Source organism: Pygoscelis adeliae, unplaced genomic scaffold (assembly GCF_000699105.1).
Source record: "Pygoscelis adeliae isolate BGI_AS28 unplaced genomic scaffold, ASM69910v1 Scaffold186, whole genome shotgun sequence".
Classification (NCBI taxonomy): domain Eukaryota; kingdom Metazoa; phylum Chordata; class Aves; order Sphenisciformes; family Spheniscidae; genus Pygoscelis; species Pygoscelis adeliae.
The window spans coordinates 9018-32721 of NW_008825071.1; the positions used below are offsets into that span (position 1 = coordinate 9018).

At 42.6% G+C, this 23704-nt stretch overlaps 2 protein-coding genes across 2 annotated transcripts; both read left to right on the forward strand.

Annotated features, from left to right (window-relative positions):
* The first annotated feature begins 1128 nt into the window (after window positions 1-1128).
* Window positions 1129-7636, forward strand: LOC103919003 (serpin B10-like). Its single transcript, XM_009326440.1, has 7 exons — window positions 1129-1296; window positions 2634-2747; window positions 4422-4556; window positions 4964-5081; window positions 5460-5602; window positions 6177-6332; window positions 7232-7636. The coding sequence occupies exons 1-7, from the start codon at window positions 1129-1131 to the stop codon at window positions 7634-7636; spliced, it is 1239 nt and encodes a 412-aa protein (XP_009324715.1).
* Window positions 7637-10600: 2964 nt separating this feature from the next.
* Window positions 10601-20103, forward strand: LOC103919005 (heterochromatin-associated protein MENT-like). Its single transcript, XM_009326442.1, has 8 exons — window positions 10601-10662; window positions 11921-12097; window positions 13033-13119; window positions 13501-13638; window positions 14178-14295; window positions 15008-15150; window positions 16788-16955; window positions 18579-20103. Exons 2-8 carry the CDS (start codon window positions 11930-11932, stop codon window positions 18987-18989), a joined length of 1233 nt encoding a protein of 410 aa, XP_009324717.1. The 5' UTR covers window positions 10601-10662; window positions 11921-11929; the 3' UTR covers window positions 18990-20103.
* Window positions 20104-23704: the final 3601 nt, after the last annotated feature.

Here is a 23704-nt window from a genome sequence, read left to right on the forward strand (position 1 = left end):
CCTCCCTGCACAAAACAAGGTACTGTAATGATTTCTAGAGATTATTTATTTCATATACTCTTGGACGATGTTGCTTTGTTGACAAATGCATAGGAAAAAAGGAAGCAGGGATCTGAATTGGAAAAAACAAATGCTTGGGAAAGTAATTTACTGAGATGGTACAGGCATGGTCTAGAAGGTGAAAGTCTTAAAAATATACAGGAAGAGCAATTTATTGTACAGAGTTCTATAATTTCTAGAGCTCACTGGCTAGCATATATATCATAGCAGAGTAAGAACCACTGTATTTGCATAAATCAGCTAATTTGTTCCTGTGCTCTTCAGTTCTTACGAACGTCGGGTCAGCTCCTGGTTTGCAAGCTGCTCAGGACACGAACTGTCTTTATTCTAAGGCCATCCTATACCAACCAGAATAGCTCCTAGTCCCTGCCTAGAGCTCTCAGCTAAACCTGTAGTGCAAATGACAAATAGCAGCACTTGCGGTCTACCGAATATGGAGACCTTGTCCTGCAGAAGAACTGGGAAGCTAGGATCTGGGCTAGCACTGTAAAACAGAGTTTCAGGATGTTTTTGAAAGTCAAAAAGGGAATTCAGGATACTTAGCATGCAATAGTTGGGGCAGTGCTTGCCCAAGCATTGGAAGGAGTATTTTGTCCTGACCTAAAAGTATAGTTTGACTGTTACTGTTACCAGAGTATTTGTTCACTACAGCTATGAGCTTCAAAAGGGTCTTGCACAAATTGAAGCATAAAAGATGTCATAAGAGACAGTCGCTCAGTATCCTCTAGCCCAGGCACTGGTGAGTAACATTATCAACTGTCACTCCAAGATGCTGTAAAGGACAGTGCAATAAATGTCCTGGTGAGCAAATACAAAACAAGGTTGGAGGCTGCTTTTTCCCTAACCCAAACGACAGCTAGTGTCATCAGCGAAACAGGACAGGCTACACTTTATATGACTTTATAAGAGTTAATCCTCCTCATTCTTCATATAGATAAATACTTTTAGAAAGCTTTTAAAACACAAAAGAAACTTAAAAAACTGCAAAGAAACTTGTAGGCACATAGCAGTCATAATTAGCGATTCGCTAATAGCATCTTCTCACCCTTTCTGTGCAGGTTCAGAATAATGGAAGGTTTGAATAAAGCAAACACAAGTTTTGCTCTCGACTTTTTCAAACATGAGTGTCAGGAAGATGGTGACAAGAATATTTTGTTCTCCCCTTTGAGTATTTCATCTGCCCTGGCTACTGTTTATTTGGGAGCCAAAGGTAACACTGCAGATCAGATGGCAAAGGTGAGTCTGGGCTTCAAAAGGTAGCCGTTTGAAAGGGTTGATCTCTTGGAATAACATCCTCTATGCAAGAAATTTACTATGATGGAACAGAGGAAAGCCATAAGCAGAAAAATTACTCTAATCAAAACTCTACACACATATATGCCAGCTCCTGTTTCACCCCTGACGTGCGCTGCAATGAATAGACCAGGTCTCCACTTCTGCAGGTCAAAGAAATAGTCTACTCCAGTCTCTGGAAACAGGCCCCAACAAATAAAAGAAGTGGCACTGGTGACATTGTCTCCTTTTAAATCTCACCAGAAGAAATAAAGGATCTTTATCCCAAAGCTCAGTAACTTGAGCACTCACCAGGGAGTGGGAGACCTGGATTCTCCTTCTACTCTGCCACAGACAATTCCCATCTCACAGCTCATCTCTTTGGAAATGACCCCCCACAAAAAGACTCTCCCCTATAGCTGTTACAAGTTTTGCACTTTGCTAAACATAAATCCACATCCACAAGATCAGAGAAGAAACACAGTGAGACTACAACCCTTTCTTTGGGGTATACATTTTACAGGCAAAACCACTTACCGAAATCCCTAAGCCATATTTGTGCAAAGTTCATAGCTTCAGCAGGTGGCAGTGAGAACAGCCCCAATGCACAGTTATCTAGCTCCTGTCATAGGAGGTGAGGCTTGTGAGTTTGCATCTGCTAAGGCAGAAGCAGTTGTCCCACCTGCTAAGGCAGTGATCTAACTCCTGATTTACAGGACAAAAGAGGGCCAGCAGCATAAAAAAGAAAGGTGTGATTTTCTGCTTTCCTAGCAGAAAAAAGGGGAAGGGAAAAGAAAAAAATGGGCATAGCTCTTTTGAAAAATGTTCCAAGGTTGGACACACCCCTTTGTAGCTTGGGTAAGGTGCACATGCACAGAGCAAGGGATTTAGGGCATGAAACTGCCTCCATCGTTTTCACGCTTTCTGACACATAGCAGCACTCCATTTAGACTTTGATAGGCTCCATTTAGGCTTTGATAGTCTCCATCTGGAGATAACTGGCTCTTCCCAGGTATTAACTGCTCAGCCCACTCAGGCATAACTCAAAGCAGACAGATTCCTCTAGAAAAGCTAGCTACATGAGAGTTTTGCCCTGCAACCCTCAGCTTAGTGTGCTCATGCCATTTTGTAGATGTGGGCCTCAAGGCCTAACCAAAGATTTCATATTCAGTTAGGACTGAAGACAGGAATAAAATCTGAGTTTGACTCTCTTCATCACCAGTCCCATGACATCACTGAAAGATTTTACTAAAACAGCAAATCTTCTATAATTTCATTTATTATTGCTTTTTCCACTACAGGTACTTCACTTTAACAAAGCTGAAGGAGTCAGAAACGTCACCACAACCATAAAAATGCAAGTCTATTCCAGAACAGAAGAGCATCTATCAAATCGACATGCCTGTTTCCAGAAGGTATCTCTCCAAGTCTGGTGATCAAGCTATGGGCATGGTCACATCCTCTCTTGCTTGTATTTTCCTTCCACATTTGCATTTGCCTATGTTTGCCTTCCTCATATGTAGTGTACACAATTAATTGGTACAGCATCCTGTGATACCTTCATCTAATGCAATTCTTATTACATGCTTCCCTTTTTTAGGCAGAATTGCAAAAACTAACCTCAAATTTGCAAAATTTAAAATTTAATGTTACCATTCTCTGTCAATGTATCTCCTGATCTTCTTCCTTTAGCTTTGAGGAGAGATTTCTTTCTCAAATTATTCCTGTTCAATTGCTAACAAAAACATGTTCTTTGAACAGGCATGGTCCCTACCTCAGAGAGCTAATCACAAGAACAGAGCTGCCCTCCCACACATTTGATTGCAGTATCAAGACAATAAAAAACAGAGTATTAACTTTTCCAGGTTACCTATGCTTGGCAGGTAGCCTTCTTCAGAAATTAGTCTCCATTTCAGTTGACTAGTTAACAAAATAAATTGACATGTTGGAATTTCCCAAGGTAGACAAGTCGCTTGCAATAAATCTTAGAGACATGGAAATCATTATATTCCTGAGATATTTCTTTGACATACTGACAGGCATCTTGTACCAAAGTATACGTAATTTAAGATAGCAGAAAAATACGGAAAAGCAAACGTATTCCCTCTGAGTCAGAAAAAGAAGGTTTTCCTCATTGACAATTCAACCATGGTGGCGTCAAACTCTTCTCCCTGCTCTTTCCCGTCATCCTTATTCTTTGTGGGAGTGAGCCATTTCCCTGCAGGCTGCCCACAAAGCCCCAGTGGCCGCAAGTTCTGATGAATGGGAACTTGGATCTGCATTCCACAGCCAAGTCCTATGGCAGAAAGATTTATTTTAGGGGCTATGTCAACAACTCATTTGCACTGCATGAACAGGAGAGGGATTGTTCCTCATGAGTAATGCTTGTCTGAATTATAAGAATTACAGAGCGCTGTGGGTAGGGCAAAGGGACCGTTCCAACAGTTTAGAAAGTTAAGTGTTGCTTAAAAATTTCTGTTCATGCCTCTGATTCTGAGGTAATGACAAGATGAACACAGCACAGATTTTTAGTTTACTAATTTACAGCTTAACTTCCTTGAGCTCATTTGAGAGTTTGAGCGCACATTCATTTAATCCTGTTACTTCAAGATAACAAATTTACTGCAATTACTGGAACATTAAAAAATATTACAAAATATTAACATTAAGAGCAAGATTAAGAAATTTAGGGGCAAACTTTCCATGTAACGCCCTCAACTTTCATAAATGAAAGGAGTCACACAGCCAGATCTCCATGCATTGTTTAACAATTACATTCTGTCTCTCACTCTCTGGATATACTTAGTTTCACAATCTCTACTTAGAAATCCTTAGATGTTTTACATAGTTCAGGCTCTTACCACTTGCATTCTGAGACACTTACAGTGTCTATACCATGACTGCAACTTTTAATACTTTCAAATAATTCTTTTAATAGCTGTCTGGTTTAGAACACCTCTTGTGTTGCAATACAGGCAACAGATCACCTCAATAGAAATACTTTACCTGGAGCTGCATGAATGAAGAAATTAGAAATTTTGAACTGTTTTACACAACAGATGAGTAACTTTTTTTTCCTTTTCTCCAAGACAGAAATTGGCAAATCAGATAATATACATACTGGGTTTAAAACACTCAACTTTGAAATCAATCAACCCACTAAAAATTACCTGCTTAAAAGTGTCAACCAGTTATATGGAGAAAAAACATTGCCTTTCAGTAAGGTAGGTAGGCCATTTATTCAGATTATGTAGTGCCATTTAACCTTTATGATCTATCTATGACAACATACCATAAACTATATGCTTTTAAATATTTTAATTACATCTGCAAATCATGTTGTTATCCTTAACATAAATATTTTCTATAAGACCGTTCCTGAGACTTTGGACACTAAAATTTTGGTTTTATGGGATGTGTATCTAATTTCACAGCGATTTGCAGATGTGGCTAGGTGCAAACATTTAAATTGAGTACTTCCACTAAAAAATACTTTGTTCCTTTGACAAAATGCTGTGCTGGTACTCTATGTCATTTGTATCATGTTTTCTCTCTATTTCGCTATAGTTATTTATTAGCATTCATATTGGCAGGCAACAAACATAAGACAGCTGTCTCTCTTGCACTGCAGGAATACTTACAGTTAGCCAAGAAATACTACAATGCAGAGCCACAATCAGTTGACTTTGTGGGAGCAGCAGATGAAATCAGAAGAGAGATCAATTCCAGGGTTGAACACCAGACTGAAGGTAAGCTCCTGCCTCTCCTCTCCTAATTCAAAAAGAAACCATTTCGGCATTGAGCAAAGTCTCTGTACCCAAGGAGCCCAAGGCAGGTAAACAATTCACCTCAGAAAGGTAAATCAGATCAGTTTTCCTAAAGCAGTCATCCACTGACAAGCCCTTACTAAAATTAGTATCCTCCATCTGAAGATGCAAGGAATGTGGCTTACTCTTTATAAATCAAGGTTACCCCAGTAATCACTTATTTACGAATAATCTCAAGCTAGAAGCATACTGTATCAGCACTTACAATTTCCCTGGCTTATATCTGCAGAAACTGTGCCAACACTTACTCTGAAACAGTAAAACTGCACAAATGTGGAAATGTCCTTCTCTTTTCTCTAGGTAAAATCCAAAATCTGCTGCCTCCTGGATCCGTAGATTCGCTCACCAGGCTAGTCCTGATAAATGCGCTCTACTTCAAAGGAAAATGGGCAACAAAGTTCAAAGCTGAAGCTACCAGGCAAAGGCCTTTCAGAATAAACACGGTATGGGAATATACTGACCTATATGCTAGACTGCAGGTGGAAAAAGCAGTGAAAAAGACGAGGGAGAGAAATTCCCATCAGTCTTTAAATCCACATGAAATCCAGCATGAAAGTTATTTCATTTAATGCATACAGCATATTTTCTTCACCACATCTTCAGCACAAAGACTGCACACACATACTAGCACCTGAGTCACAAGTAAAATTGTCAGAAGCTGACTTGAAACATGCTTCTGTTCTCTGAAGGCAGAGAAAACAAAGAGGTGAACAAAACTGTATGGGTTAGTTCTTTACATTTTCATTTTCAACCATACGGCAAATCAGAGTGGAATACAGCTTCCTGTAATAGGTGTCATCTGAGACAGCTTAGATAGCCTGCCTAGCCTCCAATGCCTTTCCAGAAGACCAGAGGTCCTCCGTAGATCCTGTGTCCTACCACTTAGAACCATAAGGATGTCTCAGACACACTGGGCAGCTTGTACAGTAAATACAACAAAATTCCACTGTGCTACTTTAACTCAGTCCTTTACTGTTCAGAGTACAAATGGCAAACATCTAATTCAATTTGTTGCAGCATAAAACTAAACCAGTGCCAATGATGTACCTGAGTGATAAATGTAACTGGACCTACGTAGAATCAGTCCAGACTGACGTTCTTGAGCTTCCATACGTCAATAATGACCTCAGCATGTTTATCCTGCTACCAAGTGACGTCACCAGCCTACAAAAGGTAAAGCAACTGAGAACATAAATCATGTGAAAAAACAAGAGTGTCATTATTTACTTATTTTATGCATGTGCAAGGTAAAAGACCAAGTTGCAGTCATGTTTCTAGGAAGGAGGGTACTGATTAGGCTCAAGGAAAAGCAAACCTCAAACTTGTTCTAGCACTGTGAACTTGAACCTCTTGGAGCTCAGACTAGATTTCTTACTCTTGGCAGCTGTCACTTCTGTGGTTCCTAATGTTGATCAGTCCTGGAAATAGGTAACCCCAACCCTACAAGACTGGCTCTTCTTCCAGCTGAACAAAAATGAGGACAGAAAGCCAGCCCTGCTGAGATTCACTGTCTGTACCAATTCAGACAGATATGATTTCATTCAAAAAAAAAAAAAACACCCACAAATTGGACAGCCTCCATTACTTTCCAGGAAGTCCAGAGCTAATACATATGGATACTGCCACCTTCTGTAAAGAGATGGATCCTGCCTTTGGATGATAAACTTCTTAAATTTGCATTTACGTTAGTGGGTGTTCTGTAGAAAAAAAAGCTCTTTTCAGTAAATTGTAAAATGTAGGGAAGACAGAAATGTGAACAGCAAATCAACCAGACTATTGCTACTTGACACTGATGTTTTTGTTCTACAACTATTTAGCCCTGCTATATTCCCTGACAATTACTGAGAACAGTTCAAATACTTCATTGACCTACTGTAGAGCAACATACTTCTTTAGTCAAAAAGATCTCCAAATTTGTCCTTCACTACTGTTTTGTTTGGTTTTTTTTTTTTTTTTTGTACTCTTACAATAGCTTGAAAAGTTCTCCATTTAAGAAAAGAGAAGAAATAGCCCTTAGGGCACAGGTTTTTGAACACTCTGTAATTTTCTGATTCTCTTTTTACTAACTGCAGCTAGAAAGAGAATTGACTTTTGAAAACTTGTCTGCATGGACCAGCCCAGAATTAATGGAGAAAATGAAAATGGAGGTTTATCTGCCCAGATTCATTTTAGAAGAGAAATACGACCTGAAATCTACTTTGAGCAGGATGGGGATACAGGATGCCTTCACGGAAGGTCAAGCTGATTTCACAGGAATGTCAGAGAACGGCGAGCTGTTTTTGTCACAAGTTTTTCACAAGTGTTATCTGGAAGTTAATGAAGAAGGCACAGAGGCAGCAGCTGCCAGTTCTGCAGCACTGGCATCACGAAGTCTTGGTGCTACTGTTATTTTTGTAGCAGATCACCCCTTCCTCTTCTTTATCAGGCACAACAAGACCAAGAGTATCCTCTTCTTGGGAAGGTTCTCTTCCCCCTAGAAATTAGACCGTTACTAAACAGGCCCTCGCAACAACAATAATGAATAAAATATACACCACAAAAAGCATCTCAATAGTCTGTGCGCTACTTCTTCGTTTTCCTGTACTGTTGACAAATCTCTCAATGTTAGAAGAGAGCACATATTAAAAATAACATGGAATGCAAGCCTCTGGCTCATTTTCCTAGTCAAAGAACCCAAAAATGGTTAGCACTACACTGTAAGTACCGAACTGTGCACAGAACAACATTGATGCGTCTTTTCAGTGCTTTCTGAACCAGAACTGCCACAACACAGAATAGACTAAGTTGATCTAAAACAGTAATTCCCAACACACTTGCTTTGGTATATAAGAAAAGAAACAGGGAAAACTCCTTCCTGCAGAACGCTGCTGCATCTCCATTGGTTTCAGCTCGCTAAGCTGGTCATCCCAGGAGGGCTACCTCACCCACATTCTTGTCAGTTTTATACCAGCTTTGCAGCCTGGCACAGATGGTAATGAAATAAACCCACAAAATCCTCTGTGTTCCTGATACCGGTGCTTCTTTCGTGCATGCAAAGGGGCTAACACATGTACTTTCTAATCTCTGTCCCACAGCAACTGGAAAATATCGAACAACAATATAGAATTGGAGGAAAATAAAACATATGTGCCTTGAAACCTTCTCCTTTGTAACCTTTCATGCATTCAACACTGTTGCCAGCCCAGCATTGCATTGCTTTACTCTCATTTTGCTTTCTCGCTTATTTCACTGGTTTGAGGCAAGATCAAATTGGAGAATCAAGCCCGTAATACTAACTCCTTAAGTACCTTCTGGAAAATTACATGCAAATCTCCCAGTACACATTTACTCCTGTCACAGCTCTTTCTCCTAAGGAGGAGAGTGTGCTAATCAGTCATGCACATTTGCAGGGGATGCTCCTAACTCTCTGAATTCAGAACAGAGAGCAAAGGACTGGGTCTCTTACAGGACACACCACCAGCATCTTACTAGAAATCTCTTCTTGGGACAGCAGAATTCCTTTTTCCTGACAGAAAGGAGACTGTTGACTGTCACTGAATCCTTTCTGTTTTCTTCCATGTGACCAGCTGCTTCCAGAGTCCCTTCTGGCTCTGCTTCCCAAATGGGAAGGAACGTAGGAAAAGTGTTGTGAAGGAAGTGCTTTATTGTATCCCTGTACAACCTCAACAGCACTGCCTTCTCTCTGACTCAGCTGTGAAACATGACACAGGATCCCTGTGGATTCAGGTGCAATTCTGCCATGCCCTGCTTCACCTAATGCAAGGGCTTAACACGTCCCCATGGCCAAGTGCCTTAAGCACTTCCTGATGTGCCTCAGGAATAAAAACAGGAAAGCCACGCCTGGGAGGCCAACGAGGACCAAAACCGTGACAACATGCACCCGAACTCACTCACAGGCCTTTAAAGTCAATGGAAATGTGAGTCACCTTTTCTCTCTCCTTCAACTATTTTAAGCATGATTGCAAAGATGACAGTTAATGTCCCTTGGCAGTGCCAGATCATTACCAAGTGGCAATGGCCAGAACGCTGGAAAGGTGAGTTGCACATTAGGGAACAACCTTTTCCCAGGGTGAGCAGCTCAGCACTGGAGAAGGTTGCTCAGAGAGGTTGGGGAATCTCCATCCTCAGAAGGGCTGTGGCTGACCTTATCTACTGATGGCCCTGCTCCAAGCAGGAGGTTGACCTCTGGACGTCCCTTTCAAATAACGTGTGATTTTCTCTCTCTTGTCAACAGCCATTCTGCCTTGCCACCTCCCTTTCTCATCCTGCCTGGCATCTTTGCATCTTGACTAGCAAAGGGAGCTAGCTTGCTCACTCTCAGCATACTTCTTTGGGACTTGGAGTCTCCTGGCTTGGGCTTTCCCATCACCTAACCATTCAGCCGACCCTTCTTCTATCCTGATTTCTTGAGGACTGACTTACTCACTCATCGTACTAAAACCAACACTTGTTTAATTTCTGGCATTTCTTCATTGCCTTGCACAACATTGATTTCTGCCACTTTTGAGAAGACTTGATCCACTCTGTTCCTGTAATCAGGCTTGCAGCAAAATGCTTAGCACACAGTACAGTTTCCTTCCCTTCCTCCATTCCCCTTCCCCTGTCCCCCAGGGTCTTACAGTTGTTGCTGCCACCTTCTCCTTCTATCACCCAACAGCAGCCCGGCTCTCTTCTGGGACTACAGTGACAACTACTGTGCCATGCTTGCCCCCATTGTAGTTTTCCACTCCATCTTTGCTCGAGCCCTCCCAGTTGGGTTGTTTCAGTCCTCGCCCTCCTTCACTACATGCAAGTACTGTGCACTAACTCAGTGTTTTGCAGTGTTTCTCTCAAATGATTCCCAGCCATGGTTGCAATGAGATTTCTTCACCAACACAACCAGTGGGGTGTCCACCTTACTCTGAATGGTCCTTCATGACTCTGCCTCTGTCTATGCTCCTAATGATCTTCAATCTGAAGCTGGACTCCCAGTGTCTAATTCAATCACTAAGCTTGACATTTTATGATTACGTACCACATTTGAAACCCAGGAATCACAGCTGCACAAAGCTGGAGAGGAGAATCAGGCCTACAATATCTGCTTATATCCAGAAACAAAAACCAAGCATTCTAGTTGTGTAACCTTTTTACTAGTCATTTATTTTAAACAACAGACCAGTTGTCTCCACAACACCAGAAAACCATTGGAATGGGTGAACTGTTCTGCTATCCTGTCAGTAGACTATTGTGGTGTAACAATAGAGCTGAGATTTTAATTCCATTGTCCTTTCAAAATGTCTAAAACTGAAAAGTGACAAGGTCAACATGGAGGACAAAATTACACAAGATCTTTTGGGGATTTGGTAGAAAGGAGCTTTGGGTAGGCGGAAACAACCTGGATGTAGGGGAGAAGGAAAGGGAGGTGCAAGCAGTACTATATTTCCAAATTTATTCGTTGCTTAACACACAAACGCAGAACCTGACCGAGGACAAGCCCTAAGTTTTCTCTCTCACGGGATCAGAGGTAAATATTTAAACCAATTTAAGTAACTTTTCTGATGCTTTTAAAAAGTGATCTGTGGCTTGCATGACTGTATAGGTAAATTATAATATACCAGTGTTATAGTGCATTATTCTTGCCTCATGTTTTTCTAGATGTCAACCCTTAGAGAAAATAAATCTGTGAGGCTAAGGAAAACTGTTAATTTGGGGCAGAATTGATCACAAGAAGGAAAATTTTCTTAGGGCAGTAACCGCCTTATTAATTAAAATCTTCAGTTTGGTAAAGGAGTTCCAGACTTCAGGTGAAGAAAAGGCCATTTTCATTCCGCAAAGGCACTGCACTGCACATTATCAGGCCAGGGACTCAGAGGAGTATTCATTAGCGGAAAACAGAAATTTCCATCCGGATGCTCTCTTGGTTGCATTCTCCAAGGAAAAAAAATCACTCTGCGGTACAGATTTGGTTTGCCCCACAATTTCTGTAGCTCCATTCCATAGTTATAAATCTTAATAATAATAATAATGACAATAACAACAACAACAACATTTCTGGTCTCTTGGCTGGAAAACAACATGAGGCAGGTACTACCGGGCAGATATCTTAAAGTCTGGAATACTCATAACCTCAAGGAATCTGCCAGTTTCTGGGGAAAATAAAATTGCTGGAATATACAGAAGGGGTGGTAGGCACACATCATGGATAAAACTCCATCAATCTAAAAGCAAATAACAGCTTTGCTATTCATGATACTACTCAGAATAGGTGGCTGGCCAGGAAAAGCACACGAGCCTAAGAATTATGCCTGAATTCTTTCTCAGCATCAGCTCTCAGTTCTATACAGATCCAAAATGAAGTAGTGGGAAACTCAGGCATGTTGTGAACCTATGTACTAAAACTGCATTTAAATTCCCCTGGGAACATTACTTTGATAAATCATTAGCTAAGGACAAAAAGGAAGAAATATATGCAGCTTACAAATCTGCACATTTTTGAAAACCAAAGGCAGGAAGAAACACAAAGAAAACTGCAGCTGTATAAAAGAGGACATAGGTACAATTATAGGAAAATATTATCTGGATAACAAAAAACCTAAAAGAAATTGCTGCTCCTAACAGGTGGCAAACAGTATCTGTGTGGAAGATAAAACATACAACTAGGCTATTAGGCTTAGTGGGTGCCAATGCATTGTGTTGCACATGTAACATTTCTCACTAATATGCACTGTGTACATAATTTTAAACATTCAACTAGTACAATTCTGTCTGTTGCCTCTTTCCAGGTTGTAGCAATGGAAGTGGTCTCCACATCAGTTGGCAAGTTTACAATTGACTTTTTCAACAAGATGAATGAGACCAACAAGGGCAAAAACATTTTCTTTTCCCCTTGGAGCATATCATCTGCTCTGGCTCTGACGTACCTGGGTGCAAAAGGCAATACAGCAAGAGAGATGGCAGAGGTAGGTTTCTCTATGAAGCATATACCCCATACAGTACCTGGCTCCTGTATTGGCTGCAAAATTTAGTGTTAGATAGAAAAACTTGCCACCACAATGACAAGGAACCAAGGCAGACCAGAGAATGTAACAAGTGAATGATAAATTTTATTCATTTCATAGCAGGTCCACCACTTCTCCACTAAGAAGAATTGTCCTGTGGGTATCACATGCTGAGCACAGAGGTTCTCTGAACCTGACTTCTTCTAAATTATTCTACACCTTCTAATTTATCCTGTGATTCTATGATTCTGTCACAGATGGCATATTCCCTTTGAGAAGCAAACAGCTGATGCCAGTAGGTCCTAGCTAATTGGCAGGAGGCTTGCAGATCCCAGCACCCTCCCTCTCTCCCCTGGCCAGGATGCATCTTTCTATCTTGATTTATGCTTTCCTAAACAACTGCCTGACAATCCAGCAGGAAAATAGGAAGGGCTTTGGTATCTCCACAACGCCTGACACAATCCTTCCCAATGCCACACGGGCACATTGCTGGCTCAAAGGGAGCTGTGGTGCTCAGCACTGCCCAGCACTCTCTTCTGTGTCACCGCACTCCTGTTCAGATGCCTTTGTACCATTATCGTGGGGAGAACCATTTGGGTTTGCACAAACACATTGCTATTGCTGAAAGCAACAGCTGTGGAAGGGAGTTCAGCCTTGCAGCATGCAAACAGGAGCACTACGTTGATGCTCTGGGAGGGGGACAATGCTACTCATTGTTACTCTGGGATTTACATATACTACAGCTTCAGCATCCATTTGATTAGTCACCTAAGCAGCAGATAGCACAGTGAGTTATCATACGGAGCAAAACAAGACAACCATTTGATCCTCGTTTGGCTTTAAGTCACACCAGTTCCTTCATGCCTATTTCTTACCTTTGGAAACTCTGCTTGCAGGTTCTTTATTTCACTCAAACATCAGGAGCTGAAGGCTCTTCTTCTGTGGCCAGACCATCTCGGGGGAGACCAAAGAGAAGAAAAATGGTATCTATTAGAACTGAAATCCCAAGATAAAGAATCTCCAGAACAAAAATGTCCAGATACAGCTTTAGGCGTCCGGTATTTCTTGTCTGCACCCCTCTTTAAAGGGTGAACTTAACAGGTTCAAGTTCAGTTCCTTTCACTCACTCAGACTCTGAGAAGCATGGAAGGACAAGTCACTGGGATAGTCTGGAAGGTTTGCTATATGGCAAATCAGTTAATAGAGTCATAAACAGAGCCCTGCAAACTGCAGTGATGGTAAACTTGGAAAAATAAAAAGTAAGAGAGAGGAACCCAAATCCATCTCCCACATACATTACTTAGCATGTTTTGAAAACTTCATGCAAAAATGCAATTGCTGAATGTATGGTTTCTCTTTCCAAGGATCCTGAGCACAAGCAAGCTGAAGATATTCATTCTGGCTTCAAAGAGCTCCTGACTGTCATCAACAAACCCAGAAGCACCTACTCGCTGAGAAGTGCCAACCGCATTTACGTGGAAAAAACCTTCCCATTATTGCCTGTAAGTTAAATCTCAGAGACAGGTAAGAAGAGGTGCAAAAAATATTTCTCATTTTAATTACTTGTCATTAATAGAACAGGTTTGAAGCTGACCCTGAATACTGCAAATGAAGAGCCCTGGATTCCAGTGATAAACTTAACTGGAAAATACCAGTCGGTCTGCTCATAGTATTTAAGGATGCATTGCCCTTTGACTGTAGTGTAGGGATTCCTTTTCATGCAATATGGCTTTATTATTGCAACCCCCAATATATACAACTGTAAATGAGACATTAAAATAAGCACATCCATGGGATGTGCACAGCCTTCCTCACTTCTCCAAATAAAAGTGGGGGAAAAAAAGAAGGGAATTTTCTGTCCTTTGGTTACTTCTTAACTGTTAACTCACAGTCCAACAGAGAGTAACAAGCAAGATCCTGCAGTCCTCTAGGCCCAAGAAGCTATCAAAAAGTCCAAGAACTAACAACTTCCCTTAGGGACTGGAAAATCCAGTATAGTATAGAACTTATTTCTTTTTTTTTTTCTATTTCTATTTTTCAGAGATACATACAGCTCAGTAAGAACTACTACAAAGGAGAGCCACAAAAGGTTAACTTTAAGACAGCACCGGAGCAAGCCAGAAAGGAAATCAACACTTGGGTTGAAAAACAAACTGAGGGTAAGCTGCGCTCAACCCCAACATCTTTCCTCTCCTATTAAGTCAGCCTGCCATTTCCTTTGGGCAGGTGGCCTTGCTTCCCCACGTGCTACTGCAGCAGCTAGGTCATGCCTTCCGATGTGGACAGTGAGCAGAGGTGCAGTGGGAGGACAGAGAAAGAGCAGCACACTTACGCAGCTTCAAATACCCGATCCAGACCTCAGTGAGCTCCTTGGGGAGACTCCCATCGACGCCGCTGTGCTCTGCATCAGCTGGTCCTCAAGCACAACTGCTGCCCTGGTGCTGCACCCATGCACCACAGGCAGAGCAGACAGAGGGGAGAAACACCTCTGCCTACCAGGTTTAGTCCACACCTTGGAGATGCCTACCTAGCTGTACCATCCTGCACTGGCCAGACCTGCTGGCCTCCTTTTACCTGGCATAACCAGCTGGCGAGGCAGTATGCGGCTTTCTGCTTCTAGCTGCTTGCCATGAAGCTGTGACATTTTGGGAGGGGGGAGTCAATCCCTGTCAGCTAGCCAAGGAGAACGAGGCAGCAAACAGATTTGGAAACTGTAAACAAACTAATTGATTTATGTCAGGGGAGTATTTTAGGGAGTAGGGCACTGAGGCATGGACTTTTCACTAAGGAGTTGAACTGAGAGAAAAAAACAATCAAAACATCCTCACTGTGCTACACTGGAATGAAACCTGACTCTTCTGATTTCAAAAGGCAAAATCAAGAATTTGCTGGGTTCAGAAGATGTGGGAAGCCTCACCAGTCTGATCCTGGTAAATGCCATTTACTTCAAGGCAGACTGGGAAGTGAAATTTCAGGCAAACAATACGGAGGTGCAACCCTTCAGACTAAGCAAGGTAAGCTTCTCCGGTATCCTTCTTACTGTAAACAGCCTGGTGACAACAGCTACTGCTGAAATCTCTCCATTTCGTAAGTCTTTTAAGTACCCCTGTGGTAACTAGACTCTCTGTGAAAAGCTGCTTACAGCAGCACTGGTGAGGCCACACCTCAAATACTGTGTTCAGTTTTGGGCCCCTCTCTACACGAAGGATGTTGAGATGTTGGAACGTGTCCAGAGAAGGACAACGAGGCTGGTGAATGGTCTGGAGAACAAGTCTTATGAGGAGCGGCTGAGGGAGCTGGGGTTGTTTAGCCTGGAGAAAAGGAGGCTGAGGGGAGACCTCATCGCTCTCTACAACTACCTGAAAGGAGGGTGTAGCGAGGTGGGTGTCGTTCTCTTGGCCCAAGTAACAAGCGATAGGACGAGAGGAAATGGCCTCAAGTTGCACCAGGGGAGGTTTAGATTGGACATGAGGAAAAGTTTCTTTACTGAAAGAGTGGTTAAGCATTGGACCAGGCTGCCCAGGGAAGTGATTAAGTCACCATCCCTGGAAGTATTTAAAAGACGTGTAGATGAGGCGCTTAGGGACATGGTTTAGTGGGCATGGTGGTGTTGGGTTGACGGTTGGACTCGCTGATCTTAGAGGTCTCTTCCAACCTTAATGATTCTATGATTCTAAAATCTGTCAGTGCTCAGCTCACTGGAACATTAAGATGCTGCTCAGGTAAATGCTAATGAGGCCCAGATAACAGCTACCGTTTCCAAAAGCACTAGAGTCACTTAAGACCCTTTTGTAAAATAGTGCTAAAAGGGCTAGATTGTAAAAACATGATTTTGAGAGTCCAAGCCTACATGCCATGTCATGGGTGACTACGGTGCCTGGGCCTCTGTGCTGTGCAGCCTAGCTAGGCACAAATATAGCTGCTCAAATAAATACAGCTGCAACTGGGTACCCTGAATGGGTGCATGGTTGGGCAAGACTGGAAGAAATGTTAATGGCATGTATCCAGAAGAGATGTCAATGAATTCACATCAAAAGACAAGACCTCTGTGCAATTTCCACCAACTGTAGCTTCTGCCTTCTGATTAGCATGTATACATAGGCTGCTTCCCTGAATGAAAGGACACAGATGTTAAGAGTTCTGCAAAGGTGACTGCTTGCCAGGAACTCCCCTGAGCAAGGGGCCCCTTTGCTCAGACCTTAGTGTTATCTTCTGTCAAGTGTTGCGACATAAAAAGCAATCAGCTAGTCACTTTTTATTGCCAGAGAGAGATCACCAAAAAACTGCACAACACTCGTCCTCTTAAACCATAGCTGTTTCTCTGCCATAGCGTTGCAAGACCATATCCCATACCTGCTCCATCCCCCTAATCCTTGCAGACATTTCTAACTCTCTTCCTCCCTCCTCTGTGGGCTGCTGTGCATATTTTGGGGAGAAGTGAAAAATCAGTCAGTTCAGCCCCCAACAAACTGCTCTGGGACAAACACCGAGATAAGCAATACTGTCCAGTCAAGAAAAGCTTTAGAAAATTAAGGACAAATCACTGTTATAAAAGCTGCTTACAAAAGTTTCCTCTCCCTCCACTGCACTGAGTCATCATCATCCTTCCTTTCAAGGAATGATTTCTTACTTATAAATAAATACTTTACAGAACAAGACCAAGCCTGTGAAGATGATGTACATGAGACATACATTTCCAGTTCTCATCATGGAAACAATGAATTTCAAAATGATTGAGCTGCCGTATGTACAACACGAACTCAGTATGTTCATCCTCCTTCCCAATGACATCAAAGACAGCACTACAGGTCTTGAACAGGTAAAAAAGTATGCTACGTCCATTTTGTATCACCACCCAGTCATTAAAAAAAAAAAGGACAGTCTGGAGACCATATCTCCCCCTCTGAGGACATGCTGTTTGATTTCCTCCACTAGCTGAATTAATTTCCTTTAATACCTGTCTAATCCCAAGAAAGTTCCTCCACACTGAGTGCCCTTAGTTTAGTAAGAACTGAAGACAGTCAACACTGTGCATAATCAGATGCTTAGCTCTTCAACAGCCCCATGACTGACACCCATTCCTACATGATCTGTAAGGGTAAATCTCCCTTCACTGCACATTCAGGAGGGACAGTACTGCACAAGTAGTCACAGCCTCTTCCTGAGATAATAGACACCTCTTCTCCATGGCCTGGAAGTCCACACACACATTTGTTTGCTGTCTGAAAAACTAGGATTTTGGTGAGACTGCATTTGCTACAATAATGAGATCTGCCACCATAGCTACTACAATTGCAAGACTGTTAAATTCTTGGCATCTGTCATGTCAAGAATACTATTCACTGCTCTCCTCCATTTGATCTGAGCTGAACCCTGATGACATCAGAACTAGTGTGGCCAGCAGGAGCAGGGAAGTGATAGTGCCCCTGTACTCGGCACTGGTGCGGCCGCACCTCGAATACTGTGTTCAGTTTTGGGCCCCTCACTACAAGAAGGGTGTTGAGATGTTGGAACGTGTCCAGAGAAGGGCAACGAGGCTGGTGAGGGGTCTGGAGAACAAGTCTTATGAGGAGCGGCTGAGGGAGCTGGGGTTGTTTAGCCTGGAGAAAAGGAGGCTGAGGGGAGACCTCATTGCTCTCTACAACTACCTGAAAGGAGGTTGTAGCGAGGTGGGTGTTGGTCTCTTCTCCCAAGTAACTGGCGAAAGGACGAGAGGAAATGGCCTCAAGTTGCGCCAGGGGAGGTTTAGATTGGATGTAAGGAAAAATTTCTTTACTGAAAGAGTAGTTAAACATTGGAACAGGCTGCCCAGGGAAGTGGTTGAGTCACCATCCCTGGAAGTATTTAAAAGACGGGTAGATGAGGCGCTTAGGGACATGGTTTAGTGGGCATGGTGTTGTTGGGTTGATGGTTGGACTCGATGATCTTGGAGGTCTCTTCCAACCTTAATGATTCTATGATTCTATGATTCTATGACATAGTGCACAGGACATGGAATGGCAGTGAAAGAGTTTGCTGGAAGCAGTTTGTTTTAAAATTGCCAAGGAAACATGTGCAATATTAACACCTGTTTCTATGGAACTGGACCAAACCACCTGCCGCACAGCTGGCAATCTCCCAGCAATTTCTTTCACATCAAGACTGAATTAAAAGAGAGGAAAGAACTACCTCAGGGGATGCCAGCTGCAGGTGTTGACTGCCCTGTCTTTCTTTTGCAATGAATTTGGCAGGGGTGGTGCTCAAAACCTTGCAGCATTAAGTCTCAAATGTTTGTTGCACACCCCGCCTCTGATCATCAGTAAAACCAATTTATATTTCATGCATTCAGCTAAATGTTAAATTCGCCATTTAAAAACTTTAATTCATTAAATTGCCATATAAATGATTAATTCATAATTATTTTCCTTGCAAACATCAAATTCCTTCTCTTTCTTAAATGTAGCTGGAAAGAGAACTGACATATGAGAAACTGTCTGAATGGACTGATTCCAAGATGACCGAAACTCTGGTGGATCTGTACCTACCTAAGTTCAAAATGGAGGAGAAATATGATCTCAGTGATAAACTGATCAGCATGGGAATGCGTAGTGCCTTCAGCAACGATGCTGATTTCAGTGGGATGGCTGAGGATGCTGGAATCCAGATCTCCAAAGTTTTACACAAGTCTTTTGTTGCAGTTGATGAGAAAGGCACTGAGGCAGCTGCTGCTACTGCTGTAATTACAAGATGTACAAGCCTACCTGTTAGCCATGTTCTGAAATTTAAGGTTGACCATCCTTTCCACTTCTTCATCAGACACAACAAATCCAAGAGCATCCTCTTTTTTGGCAGATTCTGCTCTCCCCTAGAATGAGTTATTACTTGCTCCCAGGCAGCAGCCAAGGTTCACTGTTCAATAGAAAAATGTGAACTGCAGTGTTAAAAGCTCAACCTTAAGCCATGTAGCCATACGTACTGAAAGTGTATGTCCTTTTTCTCCCCCCACCCCCCCAAGTAAGGCAGCACTCAGAGACCACCCTGTGCCTCTAAGACCATCCCTCTACTGCTCCTTTCCATTGCCCTAATGAGACAGCCCTCCACAGAAAACAGAGTGAAGAATTTTGCTCCCTTGCATCAAACCGGCTCTTCTGGCTTTGTTGTTTGAGAGTAAGGTGGAGCCATAAAAGCCCTCTGCACACAGGCCATCATCCAGCCCCATGCCAAGTGCTGACTTCAAGGGAAATACAGTTCATCCTCCTGAATCTCCCAGAGAGGAAAAAAATCCCTGAAAGAAAAAAAAAGAACTTGTAGAAATCTGTATGCTCTCTTTTCCTCACTGGGAAACCTGCATTTGCATTACAATGCAGTTTCCTTATGTTCATTTCAAATTTAAAGATTGTTGGGAATTAACAAAATTTAATACAAACCCAGAATAATCTCAAAATGCCCCTCACCTTCCCCTGTCTCACCGCGTGTATGCAGACACATTACATTCATTCTCTCCTGACTTTGCAGCTTCATGAAAAAATGAGGCAGCAAGGGAAAATGGTCCAGCCCTTAACATTTAATCACTGCCTTCTAATCACCTTGCATTTTTTCCTCGTTTTTCTAAACTTTGTAGGTTAAGGTTACTGAGTGTTCCAATCAGCAAAAATGCTAAGAAAACTATGAGCAACATGCTTCTTGCTACCTCTTATTGATATGCAATCTAAAACCTCCAGAATTCAAATCTGCTTCCTCTTTTTAATTTAGCTTAATTATACCTGTTTCCTGGCTAATATCTTCAGTTTCCTTGCTACCTGTATCATTGATCAATGTATGATTTATGTAATGATTCATGATGAACTATGTAACTTACGAGTGCATCTCAGCAAAGATAGTCATGGTATTGACAGAAACACCAGTGAGATTTTGACTGATGCTTTACTTCATAATTTTACCATGATCTGCATTTAATCCAATAAATGAACTTGGAGTTGTGTTTGTGTTATTCAAGACACTGACTTACCTGGTTCTCTTAGAGCATCATGTAAGGTGCATGGCTGGAGCACGTTTCCATTCTTGCCATTCCAAATCAACCACCACATCATCCCAACTGACAAAGCTGACACACTTAGTGTCTTATTTCCACTCGGCTTCAAACAGCCCCAAAACCACTGTTATTCAGCATGCTATCCTAGGCATTTACTAAACATACCAAATCAAATTAAACTCTCTGATAAGCAAGTTTTTGCTCACTGAGTCAAGGCATTTGAACTTTTCTTTTTAAGCATTCAGTTTTCCTTTTTTGACCACTGCTTATTGCACTATCGGCCCCCCTGGGACCTACTCAGGAGGCTTATTTTCCTGTCACAACACACTAGAAATAAAAAGTCTGACTAGAGCCTATAGCCTGGAAGAGCAGCTTCCAAACATCCCTTTTGCCCATGTACAATAGTGAACAAGCAATGCTGCACTGGCAACATCAGTTCCCTCTGTTGGCTTGTGTCCTGGTTTCGGCAGGGATAGAGTTAATTTTCTTCCTAGTAGCTGGTACAGTGCTGTGTTTTGGATTTAGGATGAGAACAATGTTGATAACACACATTATTATTATTATTATTATTATTATTATTTCATTGTCATTTTATTTCAATTATTAAAATGCTTTTATCTCAACCCACGAGTTTTCTCACTTGTGCTCTTCCAATTCTCTCCCCCATCCCACCGGGTAGGGGGGAGTGAGCGAGCAGCTGCGTGGTGCTCAGTTGCCGACTGAGGTTAAACCATGACAGCTTGGGAGGGCAGCAGTTGTGCTTTCCTGTGGCCATGAGAAATAGCATAAAGTTTGGTAGCCATTGTGCTACTCAGTAACCACGTCAGAGAACGCAAATTGCATTATCATCTAAGGCAACAAGATCTGAATGCAGGAGGGAGGTACTGTAAAAACATTTACTCTCAGCAAAATTCCACCTGTAATTACAACTTACTCCCCCTCCACAAAAGGTATTCTATTTGGAAATAAATCTCCACCCAACAAAGTATACCTGCATCTTCTTCCTTGTACAAAGTGCTGCTTCTAAAATCAGTGCCCTCCCTTGCCTGTAACCCTCAGCTCAGGGTTCAGCTGTCTGTCATCCAGTACCCACGCTGGTGCAACCCAGTTGTGTGCTATTGACTCAGCTTTACTAAGAAGTTTGTTGTTTAGGTGTGGAAAAGCATACAAGTGAAGGCCATGCAAAATGAGAAAAGCAAAAACACAAACAGAGAAGTTATTGCCAGGGTGGAATAGTCAGCATAGCAAGGCTTCAGGAGGAGAAACACTTGCATGAGGAGGTATAAAATCTCAATTAAAAAAAAAAAAAGAATTGGAAGACAACAATTAGCAACATCGAGGCTGAGCCTCTTCTAGGGAGCAACAAAGACCAGCTCTTCTCCACCTGAGTGATGCCTGGCCAGCAGACTCATCAGGGCAGTAAGCATGTTAATTCTTAGCCTTGTAGCATGTTAATCCTGTCTCTCTGCTGTGTGTATTCAACAATAAGTAATTACTGGGAACTCCTAAATTGTGTGTACCCGGTTTGAAGGGTCACTTCATGTAAGAGCAAAAGTCGCCCAAAGAGGCGGGAAAACTTCCATGCCAAACCAAATGAAAGGTCTTCCCGTGCTAATTTTTGTGCATCCCTTCACTCATACCACACTGCAGGGTTCTGCAAAGCAATACCTCTGAGGCTCTCTGAGGAGCTACAGCACCATGTCCGCCAGCTGGTGAGAGGTGCAAAGGGTCAAACAGGCTGGTTTTGGTACCAAGCTACTCCTAGCCTCAGCTTTGCTTGGGAGATGATGCCAAAGAGCACACCTTCCAGTATAAGACATACTTGGGATGCAGGTGAAAAGGGTGAAAGAGAAGGAAACGAACCCATCCAGGAGGAAACACTCTTTAGAGCTCAGCTACTGCAAGCAACACTGGAAGCTGCTTCGTTTGTGCCTCCCTGTACTATTTTCATGGTAACCAGTGTCTGGCTCTCAAGTCAGGCTAACCCTTACAGAATCACAGAATTGTTCAGGCTAGAAGTGACCACTTGAGATCATCTGGTCCAACCCCCTGTGCAAGTAGGGTCAGCTAGTGCAGGTTGCACAGGGCCATGTCCAGTTGGGTTTTGAATGTCCGTCTCCACCAATGGAAACTACACAACCTCTCCAGGCAACCTGTGCCAGTGTTTGACCATCATCACAGTAAAAAAGTGTTTTCTTGTGTTCAGATTGAATTTCATGTTTTTAAATCTGTGCCCATTGCCTCTTGTCCCCTCACTGGGCACTACTGAGAAGAGTCTGGTTCCTTCTTCTTCGTTACATCCCATAAGGTATTTATGAACATAGATAAGATCCCCCTGAGCTTTCTTTTCTCCAGGCTGTAAGTCCCAACTCTCTCAGCCTCTCCTCATATGAAAGATGCTCCACTCCCTTAATCATCTTTGTGGCCCTGTTCAGAGGGAAGATATGGAAAACCATATCTTCCTTATACTGAAGAGCCCAGAACTGGACACAGCACTCCAGCCATGGTCTCATCAGGGCTGAGCAGAGAGGGACCTTCCTCAACCTGCTGGCAACACTCACCCTCAGGCAGCCCACGATGCTGTTGGTCTTCTTTGCTGTGAGGGTGTACTGCTGGCTCATGGGCAGCTTGTTGTCCACCAGGACCCCAAGGTCCTTCCCTGTAGGCCCAGTAGCCTTGTAGGCTTTCCAGCCCACTGTGTACTGATGCCTAGGGTTATTCCTCCCCAGACGCAGAACTTTGCATTTCCCCTTGTTGAACTTCACAAGGTTCCTCTCCTCCCAATTCTCCACTGTGTCCAGGTCCTTCTGAATGGCAGCACAATCCTCCAGCGTATCAGCCACTCCTCCCAGTTTTCTATTGTCTGCAAACTTGCTGAGGGTGCACCGTGTCCCAGTATCCTGGTCATTAATGAAGATGTTAAACAGTACTGGCCCCAGTATCGACCCTTGGGGTACACCACTAGTGACTTGACTCCAGTTGGACTTTGTGCCACTGATCACAACCCTCTAGGCCTGGCTGGGTTCACTTATCTAACTCACACTTTGTCAGCTTGTCCATGAGAATGTTATGGGAGACAGTATCAAAAGCTGTACTGAAGTCAAGGTAAACAACATCCACTGTTCTCCCCTCATCCATCAAGCTAGTTAACTCATTGTAGAAGGCTATCAGGTTGGTTAAGCATGATTTCCCCTTCATAAATCCATGATGACTACTCTCGATCAACTTCTTGTCCTTCATGTGCTTGGAAATGGTTTCCATGAGGATTTTCTCCATCACCTTCCCAGGGACTGAGGTCAGGTTGACGGGCCTGTAGTTCCCTGAATCATTTGAAGTCAGTTGTAACATTTGCCCTCTTCCAGTCTTCAGGAACTTTTTCCAGTCACCATGGCCTTTCAAAGATAATTGAGAGAAGCCTCGCAATAATATCAGCCAGGTTCCTCAGCACTTGTGGGTACAAGTCATCAGGCCCCATGGACTTACGTATGTTCTATTTGTTTAAATGCTCCTGAACCTGGCCTTCCTCTGCCAAGAGTAAGCCTTCCTCTTTCCAGCCT